At 33.0% G+C, this 11528-nt stretch overlaps 1 protein-coding gene across 1 annotated transcript; it reads left to right on the top strand.

The window, feature by feature from the left end:
* The first annotated feature begins 1582 nt into the window (after nucleotides 1-1582).
* On the top strand, nucleotides 1583-5280 carry LOC111916541 (uncharacterized). Its single transcript, XM_023912204.2, has 6 exons — nucleotides 1583-1669; nucleotides 2320-2385; nucleotides 2656-2675; nucleotides 4235-4478; nucleotides 4568-5182; nucleotides 5263-5280. Exons 1-6 carry the CDS (start codon nucleotides 1583-1585, stop codon nucleotides 5278-5280), a joined length of 1050 nt encoding a protein of 349 aa, XP_023767972.2.
* Nucleotides 5281-11528: the final 6248 nt, after the last annotated feature.

The following is an 11528-nucleotide window of genomic DNA, read 5'->3' as shown; positions in this document are numbered from 1 at the left end:
CTGCCACCACAGAATCCATACTTCCCTTCGAGGTCTCTCTTTCTCATTCTCTACAACCCCTAGCCTTTATGGGTTCTATTATTTGGCTTTTGTAGGCATTTTAATCCATCAATCTATGTATTATTTGTGTAGGTTATAAGTTGTTGTTGGCAGCAAAGAATGTCAGAAAGGACACAATAGCAGAGTTCTCGATAACTTTACAAGATCTGTATTTTAGAGGGTTTGGAATGCCAGTTCATGCTTGAAAAGCTCAGGAATGTTACTGATGTGCACAAAAGTACTCACTAATTTTAATATTTATAACCTAACAAACTTAACTAACTATGCACTTATAGGTAGTGTACCTAGTCAGATTACAATATAGCTTGGGTAAGTCGGGTGTCAATCACAGGGAACGGTGTTTTAATTAATTTACTTACTATTAAATTAACCTAATTATTAACCAGTTTAAAAGGGGTTTTATCTGATTTTACAAGATCAGATTAACTTAAATCAAATTCAATAAGTAAAAACACACTCTTGTTTAGTTTGAATCCACTTCTTCCTTATGGCTAGCTAATGATTACGGATTATTAAGTTGGTTTTTAGTTGTATTAGTAATTTAGTTCTAACTTTACCAATAATTAACTAATTCATGTCAAACCATGTATGTTCACACATAATTAAACACAGAACTAACTATGAATGTAAATATGCTATGTAAGATTTGTAATATAAACGCAATTATGGTCACAATACACGTTCTCTAGCACAACTAAGCTTATTTATTCTAATTGCTAACTAAGATTGGTTAATCCTAGCTTTAACAATTCAATGTTCACTAAATCATTAGGTAAACAAGTTCATGCAGTTAATGGTCACTAAGCTACACAGAACATGCAATCAAGCAAATAGAGAAACAAACAATAGCATGCTAGGTTCTACAAACCAAACACAAGCAACTTTTACCAACTAAACTTTATCCATAAACATTGAACTATTCATAAGTTTGAAGCTTCATCTAGCTAAACAAGAGTAGCTAGATTCAGCTGCTCATCATAGCAACTAATAAACCTACACAACTTAAATTAATGGAAAACATGTTCTTATTTAACTAAAATATAAACCTTTATTCTTTTTGGTGTTGAAAACCTTCTTCTAGAACCCTTCTTTCACTCTGAATCGTCTCCTGGAATTCTTTCCTTCAGCCAAAAGCTTCTTCCTTTCGTAATAATCAGGAGAACTTAAATAATCTCCAAAAATCCGCGCCACGCCGTGGCCAGCTTTGCCACGTCGTGGGCTTCAACATATCCGTACCGTGCAAGGAAATCCTCCGTGTCGCGATGTTTATCTTCTGGAAACCTCATGCCACGTCGTGGCCGACTTCGCCACGTCATGGATTCAGTATTTATCGTAGATTTATTCTTTTCTTGTCTTTCAAGTCTCCCATGTTCCACATATTGTCACTTTTGGTCCCTCTCTTCGAAAATCCTTTTAATTGACTGAAAATAACAATTTAAAGTCATAAGTACCATTATTCTAAACATATTATCAATTTATTAATAAAAATGTACTTAAATATTGCCTAAAAATAGGTATAAATATGGCAATATCAGTTACCAATAGTAATGAAATTAAGAAGATTTACAATCCACTTAAATTAGATGTACCACCATCTCCTGCAGAAAAGGTTCTCTCATGAAAGCAATCATGGATGATGTTGTCCGTCCTTTGCGGGTAAGCAGGCTCAAAAGTTTAATAATATGTTTTTTAAATTCAGTTTTATGTTATTTGAAAAGTTTCATGCTTTCATATATTTATCATCTTTTTAATTGGTTTATCATGTAGTTGTCATTTTGATCATTTTTTGATTGAGCAATGATCCTTTCCTTTAATTTTTGCATTGTGTAGCTTCATATCCAGGCACAAGAATTTCCAAATGCCACAAAACTTTTCATACTAAATTTATTTTTTTAAAGTACATTTTGATTTGTTTTTGATTTTTTCACAATTGACTTATCATTTAAAATGTTGGAGGAAATTATCATTTTCCTTGTAAGGTGATCATTCCTTAAGAATTTGGAGTGGCATGTTTTTATAATTCTTGTTATGGACTTCAAAAGCAAAGTAATTGCTGAAGTGGCAACCAACTCATGGGAAAAAGTTGCCATATGATACACTTGGTCCACCTTTGTAGCATTGAAGAAGCTAGAAGGTGTCTAAGTGTCTGGAGACCTTGTGACGTCTTAAAGTTAATATTTACTGGGTAATAATATGATTTCATAGTATTTTTTTAATGTTTTTACAGCTAAAAAAACCATTTATTGTTTCAACTTGCAGGTTGATCTTGACATTAGTAAGGCTGAGGAAGACAAACATGAAATGGGGAGTGTTCTTGAGGAAGACGTACATGAAACATCTCCTTCATTCCTGATGCATATAAATCATTCTACATGATTCATACACATGCACTTCGCTAGAAAAAAAGGCAGAAAGCTGAAAGTTTACATAAAATAACATTATCACATTATACTTTCAAAGTACAATGGTTTATTAAGATGGTAATAAAGTTCTTTGCTATATGCTTATGATAAAATTTATTATAAATCATTTTTATTTGTAATTAAGTGATAACATATGCTTGTGGGTATTAAATATGTAATGGTAATTGTGCAGGTGGGATTTGATCAAGTGGGGTGGGTATGTTTATTGATATGGATTGTCTTGTGAGATATGTGTCCAATGGGTCAGTTCTAATGTGGATACTACGACTACAAACCTGAATCTTCTTTCAATACATTCCACTAGCCATTACAAGTAAGAAAAATGACTACATGATATGTACATAACAGTTTGTTACATTAAAAAGAAAGGGTGTAATGTTAGCTTTTTACTAGAAGCTACAAAAGTTTATGTTTTTTAATGTTGGTAAATTGTTTAATCTTTTTCGTGATCATAGCTGGCATGTGAAAAGGATGCTTTGCTTTAATAATAATTTCATTCAAATTATCAAAAATTATAAAGGGCGCTTCTGTCCTTTTCCAACAATTTGCCAGATGTGTCAATAAAAATAAAACTAAAATAGGGTGGACTGATAGTTATATTCATCAATTTTAACGTGAGAGATGTGACTAAGACCGATTCGACGAGCTAAGATGTAATATTTTAATTGGAACCTAACAATTCATTTAGTCTTTTAATTCTCGCGTATCAGATTTTTATAAATCAAAAATATTAAATCATAAAGGAAACTATTTGAGGAAAAGACATAGAAATGTATATATATATATATATATATATATATATATATATATATATATATATATATATATATATATATATATATATATATATATATATATATATGTTTTTGTTTAACAAAACAACATTTTTTTGAACAAATGTGTACATTGATACATTTTACTACTATTTGTAAAAGTAATGCGTGATTTTTGAAATACAAAATATTTTTGATAGATACTAATCTCCGAAAAGAAATGATTTTTGTTTCCTTGAAATAAAACATGTTTCTGAAAAAACTAATCACCGAAACAAACTAATTGCTGAATGAAGCTATACGCCACTGCCGCTTTGCGCGGGTAAACGGCTAGTATATATATATATATATATATATATATATATATATATATATATATATATAGAGAGAGAGAGAGAGAGAGAGAGAGGATTACCTATCACACAAGTTCAAGGAATGAAGTGCTTATATATAAATTATAAAATTAAAAAAGAGTGTGTAGCAGGTAAACTTGAGAACACCAAAAAAATGCCAATTGAAAAACTTGACAACCATAACGAAAAGGGAAATAGATTGGGCAAGTGATGAAAGAATCCATAACTTAAATGGGATAAATATAATAAGGTCCTATATTTTTGCAAAAGTTTCAATAAAGTCCTAAATTATTTTTTGAATGCAAAAGCCCAATAAATCGGATAAACCGGAAAATTTAGCCCTTATCATACGGTGACCCGCATTTAGCCGGTTACAAAAGTCTACATGTCTTCTTAATGGTGAATGTATCGTTGACCTCGTTAATTTAGGGTTTTTTTTTAAGAAAACCCCTTTTCTCGTCTCCTTTATTCCCGACAAATCGATCGATCGATTATGCTCGTGTCCTTTGGCGATGGGTGAAGTATTTGAGCCTGACACAATCGACGTTCAAGCTGATGATTTTGTAAAAACCAAATAAATTTCAAGATGAAAAGATGAATTCCTTAATGTTCTTTGTGAAGACAGTGATGACGAACCAGTAGAAGGTGAAGGAGAGAATGCTCGAGTGGAAGTAGATGATGAGAAAAACACTAAAGAATCTAGTGATGAAGATGAAATCGTATACTCCATCCATAATCCGAAGGTCAAATGGAATGTGATGAAACTGATTATTAGAGAAAGGTATGAATCTAAACATGAACTGAAATTATGCTTAACAAATTATTCCATCTATAAGGGTTATAAAATTCGTTTCAAGAAGCGTGATAGTGTTAGACTAGTGGTTGTGTGTGCTAGTGATCCAGAAAAATGCCCTTTATTGTTCGTTCTTCATGGATGAATACTGAAAATTCATTCCAGGTGAAAAAGATGAATGATAGGCATACATGTGTTAGGAAATTTAGTAGTTCAAGGCATATGAATCCAACTTGGTTAGCAAAGCAGTTTGTGAAAGAACTAGTAAGGAAACCAAAGTTAAAATGCAAGGAAATACAAACAATAATTCAAAGTAAATTTCATTGCAAGGTGTCATGGTCAAAATGTTATAGATCAAGGTGTAGGGAACTGTCCTTAATTGATGGCAATTTGAGTGACCATTATGCAAGAGTGTGGGATTATGGACATGAACTGATGAGGGCCAATCCAGGTAGCATAGTTAGGATTTCTGTTAACATTAATCCTGATCAGACTACAACTTTTCATAGAATATATGTGTGCTTTAAAGCAATCAAAGATGGGTGGAAGATAGGATGTCGTAGGGTTATAGGGTTGGATGGGTGTTTTTTGAAGGGACAATGCAAGGGTGAGCTACTAACTGCAATAGATAGAGATGCAAATAATCAAAATTACCCTATAGCATGGGCGGTTGTGGAGTTTGAAAACAAGGTTAATTGGAAATGGTTCTTGGAACTAGTTAGTGAAGATCTTTCATTGGATGTTGGCATGGGATTATGTGTCATTAGTGATCAACACAAGGTAATGACAGGTTCATTTAATTCATATGATCTATTATAGTTTTTAATAATAGTTACTAATATATTTTTTTCATTTCCTAGGGTCTTGTTGAAGGATAAAAGGAAATTCTACCCAATGTAGAGCACATACAATGTGCTAGGCATATTTATGACAATTTTAGGAAAGTGTATATTAGGATACAATTTAGAAACATGTTTTGGGCAGTTGCAAAATCCACAACAGAAAGTGATTTCAAGATAAACATGGATAGGATCAAGACTTTAAGTGAAGGTGCATATGATCATCTTATGGCTAGAGAACCTCATACATGGTGCATGACATTTTTTGGTAGTGGTTTGGCATGTGAGTCTATAGAGAATGGGATAGTTGAGTGTTTTAATGCAGTCTTTGTAGATGCTAGAAAGAAGCCTCTTTTGGCTATGCTTGAAGAAATAAGACTCTACATGTTGGAAAGGTTCTACAACTTAAGAGAGGAAGCACAGAAACTGGAAGGTGATGTGTGTGAAGTTGTCCTTCTAAAGATGGGAGGAATTTGTTGAGGATATAAGGTATATTTTGTATTTCGTATATAAATGTAGCTTTTTAATTGACTGCTATTACCTTTATAATAACCTAAATGTTTATATTTGCAGGACTTGGTATGCAGTGCCAAGTGGTGTTAATTCATATGAAATTAGGAATGGCTTTCAAAGTTATGGAGTTGATTTAGAACACCATTACTGCAGCTGCAGACTATGGGAGATAGTAGGGATACCTTATGTGCATGCACAATTAGCAATCTTATACACCAACCAAGATCCAAAGAAATTCATTTGCACTTGGTTTAGTAAGAGTAATTACATGGCTACATATCAGTCTAACATACTTCTAGTCAATGGAAGTAACTTGTGGGAAGAAACTGGCTATACCAAGCCCCTTCCACTTACAACTAGGAGGATGTCAGGACAACCCAGTGTCAAAAGGAGGAGACATGTCTCTAAGCATGAAGACAAGTACCCCCAAGTGTCTTCCAAGGGAAGAACTGTACAGTGCAAGAATTGTCTTCAAAGGGGACATAATAAAGCTTCTTACAAAAATCCAAAGGTTGTATTTGAGCCAAAACCTAAAAATAAAATGTGAAGGCCCAAATTGGATCCTGATTTGACTAACTGGAAAGGATCTAGAAGAGGTGATAGAGGTGGGGGTAGTGGATCTGGTAGAATATGGAAGAGAGGTGGTGGTAGGGGATCTGGAGGAAGAGGCAACAGAGGTAGAGTGAATACAAAATTTGGTGAGGGAACTTCTAATCTTGATGAAGAAAATGTGGTGAATCCTACTATTGAGAATGATAATGAAGAGGCAAGAGATGTGGAAAGTCCTGAAGTTGATGATGAAATAAGGGGGGATGTAAAGAGTGATATTGATTTCATGAGACAGTCGAATTACACTACACAAGAGATTTTGGATTGTCTTGGAATCAATGAGGAAGAATTATATGAATTTGAGGGTGTAAAACATTTACCTATGGAGCTTGATATATCAAAGGTATGGTTTAGAAAATAATTTTAGTTTATTGTGTTTAGCATGCCTAACCATATATTGATATGCTTGTTGCAGGGTATTGAATTTCCTAGCCAATTGACTGTAGAAATAGTCTCTGAATGTCAACCAATTGTAATGGATCTAGAGGGTATGGATCCATAGGGAATCATTGAAGAGGATATAGGTATAGAGGGCATAGGTGAGGAGGTCATGGAACAAGAAGGTATGGATCAAGAGGGCATGAATCAGGAGGAATCAATGAGAATGGAATGAATCAGGATGGAATGGGTGTACAAGAGATGGATCAGGAGGGAATCAATGAGAATGGCATGGGTGTACAGGAGATAGAGCAGGAGGGCCTGGTTGTGGAGAACATGGGCAGGAGGCCAAAACTGAGAAAGAGGAAGACTTCAGAGAGGATAACAAAAATACAATTGAAGAAGGCGGTGGTTGTCAAAAATAGGAAGGGGATGAGTTCATCCAACCCACTTAGTCTAGATTAGGGTGTTTTTATCCCATGCTTTTGTGAAGAACATGTACAAACTTTTGGCTTTAGGCTACTGTTGATAGCCCCTTTTGTTGATAGACATATAAAGTATCGGCTTTGGGCCCCTTGATTATGTTTTGGGCATTTACACAACTAGCCAATCAAACATTTGGCTTTGGTTAATATTACATGTTCTATGATAAACATGGTTAATGTATCTTTAACTTGATTAACTTGTGTATGTTTATGTTGTGCTTGATTTGATTCTATTGTGTATGTTAATGCGGTGATTGATTACGTTGTTAAGTTAATTGGAATTCCAACCATGTTTAATTCCAACCATACTTGATTCCGGTACGTCATGCATGATTCCAACCATACTTGATTCCGGTCATGCATGATTCCAGTCATAAATGATTCCAATCATTATTGATTCCATTGTTTGTTAATAATTCCATTGTTTGTTAATGATTCCATTCCGGTCATGCATGATTCCAACCATTGTTTATTGATTCAATTCATTAATGATTCCATTCATGTTTCATTCCATTGATTGTTTATCCATATTATTCACTCATGATCACATTGGAATCACTTATACATAAACTTGTTAATTCAAACATAAACATAAACTTGTTAATTCATTTCACTTGACAAAAGGAGACAACATAATACATACTAAACACACCAATTAAGACACCAAAACACTACTTTCCATACATCTTCTGTCTATCCTTCAAATCCTTCAACATCACCAACACAAAACAAAAGAAACCATGAACACATAAAAAAAGATTTCCATTTTCCACCTTCTTGACCATTCTGGACTTGAATTATCACTCCTTCCACGGGTTGAATTTGCACTGGTGGTTGTTCCATTGGTTGTTCTACAATGTCCTCAAAAAAGCTCCCTTCAACTTGTTGTTGTCCATAGTCCCCGAAAACTGCATTGTTCTCCAAATTTACATTGTTGTGAAATTCTAGTAAGAGATTTGCATACCACTGATTTGGTAGAGGAGGATCCACCCAATGGAACAATTTGCAGTCTTTAAGTACATCCTGGTAATTTGGGCAACCTATAAACTTCTTCATGGGTTAAACGGAGTCCACGAAGTCCATTTGCTAATGGGATCACCGCAATAGCACCTGCTTCTCATTCGATTCATCACTCTTCGATTTGAACTTCTGCTTCCTACAGAAGATGAAGACGACATTTGTGGCTCCTCCTCCTACTTTGATTTTTGTCTGGTCCGATTTTAGGGCACGAACGAGTGAATGATGTATATATTTAAGTTTCCTTAAGTAACTCACCATCCACCTAAGCATGCCCAGTCCACGTAGACTTTTGTAACCGGCTAAAAGAGGGTCATTGGATGATAAGGGCTAAATTATCCGGTTTATTGGGCTTTTTCATTCAAAAAAAATTTAGGACTTTATTGAAACTTTTGCAACAATATAGGGACTTTATTGTAGTTATCCCTAACTTAAATAGGAACATTCGTACTTTCTTGGTACAATTTGTAAAGGATGAACCCATAGAAAACATAGCAATTATCTATTGGTTAATCTTATAAAGAAATGTGTTTCTTGTGATCATTGATTGAATTACCAAATACAATAAAAAAACAAATTGATTTTGTCTGGCTATATCAAGTTTCTAAAAAGTTCATTATGAGTCAAAGGCTTGTATTTGACGTTACGTTTTAATAAAATGTCGCGTTAAGTTATATATATATATATATATATATATATATATATATATATATATATATATATATATATATATATATATATATATATATATATATATATATATATATATATATATATATATATATATATATATATATATATATATAGTAAGAAATTCTTTTTGGTAAGAAGGTAAGAAGTTTTTTTTCTACACATTTTTTTAACGAACAAAACAAATGAATCACTAGATGAATAAAAAATAACATGATTCACAAAAAAATATCAACAAAATATCATGATGATTCATTTATACAATGATTTTGTTGTTATTCATTAAAAAAAGTAATTTGTGGAATAATTATGTGAAAAGATCGAAAATACCCCTATGTTCTTGGCACATGACTACATGAGGGATCTTGAATACATGAAACTAACAAGAGTTATGCCCCGTTTCATAAACATCTTTTCAGGTACAAACAGATATTTCTGGCTGAATGGACCGGAAAGATCTGTTTGAATGCACAAAAAATAGGTCTTTCTCGGTAAGATATGTCTTCCCAGAAAGCTCTAAAACCATATCTTTCAAGCATAACAGGCCGGAAAGACAATTGTGCCCCAAACTCTGATTCTTTCTTTTTTGGATTATTAATTTCTTTTAAATAATTTTTTAATTTCTTTTTTATTGGATTATTATATCTTAATAAATAGTATTTTTAATATATAATATTTATCTATTAATTAATAGACAAAACTGCACAAACAGCCCCTGTGTTTAGCTCAAAATTGTCACTTTGGTCCAAAAAAGTTTGGACTAGCACCACATGTCCAAACTTTTCATTTTGTTCGAGTTTGGTCCAAAAATTTTGAAACATTTTAAAATGACGGATTTGTCATTTATTATTTTATTTTATATTTTTCTTTTCTTAAAGTAATTAGAAAACAATTAAAAATAAAATTCTCTCTCTCTCTCTCTCTCTCTCTCTCTCTCTCGTCAAACCAAAACTAGATCTGAGATATGTTTCTTCTCCGCCTCTTTGCCTCATCTCTCCAACCGGAGTCTTCAGTCACAAGCTCAGGTCTCTGATGTCCTCAAACAAGAACTGATCTACGCCAGTGAAGTCTGAAAACTTTCTTCAGATCTATCGATCTGAAAACACATCCCATAGTGGTAGCTCGATTTTCAGAGATGAAGCTCGATGAAGAAGAAAACAGAGGGTATCAATAGATCGAGGAAGATCGAAAAAAATAAGCAGTGACATATATTATGTTCAAGCATCGATGTAAGGTGTTACCCAAATCTGTTCGTCATGATATTTTCGTCAGAAACCCTAAACGACGTCTAAAACCCTAAAAACTAGAAAGGTGACAGTTGAAACCCTAATTTGTGAAGCTCCTCAAATCATCTCTCTGTAACAGTGACTTACAAAGAATCGTAATAGATCAGATGACGAAGGAATAGTGGTTGGAGGAGGCGCTTACGAACGATTCGATGTTTATTTGGGTTTTCAGATCGGACCTACTGAAGGCCGAAGCCACCTTCGAGGTTTGCACGTCTTCTCCGCCCTAGAGTCATTCTCCATCTCCCTATTTTCTTTTCTTCTCATCAGACGACCACCATAGCTAAAGAAGGTGCATCTACACTGAAACAAGGGTTTCTTGGAGGAAGAATATGAAATCCACTTATGGGTTTACAAAGATTGTTCCTGATTTTGAGGTTATAGATAATGATCTGGAAAAAATATGTTTGGATTCATCAGATAGTGGTGGTAGTTCTTGAGTTTTAATTTGAAATTATAGATCTGGAATTATATGAGTGTTTTGGTATACAAATATGGAAAAATTATGTTATTATGGTGTTGGTGGTGACCAGAGGTGGTAGTGCCGGTTGTTGGTGACCAACGGTGGTGGTAGCGGTGGTGGTGGTGATAGCATAACTGGTAGTGGGATGAGAAAGAGTAAGGGGAGGGTGGGGTAGGGATAGGGGTAATATTTTCTGTTTTGTTTTATTTTTAATTACGAAACTTTTAAAATGTTTTAAATAAATAAAAAACAACTAAAAAAAGTAAGGGCAAAATCGTCATTAATAAAAAGTTCAAAGCAAACTGGACTAAACTCACAACAAAATAAAAACTTTGGATTTGTGGTGCTAGTCCAAACCTTTTTGGACCAAAGTGACAATTTTGAGCAAACCACAAGAACTATTTGTGCAATTCAGTCTAATTAATATTATTTTATTGGATTATTAATTTCTTTTAAATATTTTTTTAATTTCTTTTTAATGGATTAATTCTTTTTATTGGATTATTATATATTTAAAAAATATTATTTATAAATATATAATTTTTATATATTAATAAATATTACTTTATTTGATTATTAATTTCTTTTAGTTAAATTTTTAATTCATTTTTATTGGATTAATTCATATTTTTTTGGACAACACCACCATCATCCTAATATATTTTTTAAAAAATTCATCCATCACACCACTATCAAACATAAATCGGGTCAAGAATCACATGTTGAACTATAAAATAAATTAAAATTGTTAGAAAGAATAATAACGTAACATCAACTTGAAAAAAAAAACAACTTAATCGACATTTTATTTGGATTTTTAAATGATTATTATGTAATTTTTATTTT

The sequence above is a fragment of the Lactuca sativa genome, chromosome 1 (assembly GCF_002870075.4).
Source record: "Lactuca sativa cultivar Salinas chromosome 1, Lsat_Salinas_v11, whole genome shotgun sequence".
NCBI lineage: Eukaryota > Viridiplantae > Streptophyta > Magnoliopsida > Asterales > Asteraceae > Lactuca > Lactuca sativa.
This window is presented reverse-complemented; position numbering and strand designations above follow the sequence as displayed.

Excerpts from the sequence above, each read along its gene's own strand:
- LOC111916541 (XM_023912204.2), top strand. The coding sequence starts at position 1,583 with ATGGCAATATCAGTTACCAATAGTAATGAAATTAAGAAGATTTACAAT. Across the intron at positions 1,670-2,319 it reads CACCATCTCCTGCAGAAAAG|GTTGATCTTGACATTAGTAA; the intron begins GTTCTCTCATGA and ends TTCAACTTGCAG. Across the intron at positions 4,479-4,567 it reads GTTTCAAGAAGCGTGATAGT|GTGAAAAAGATGAATGATAG; the intron begins GTTAGACTAGTG and ends AATTCATTCCAG.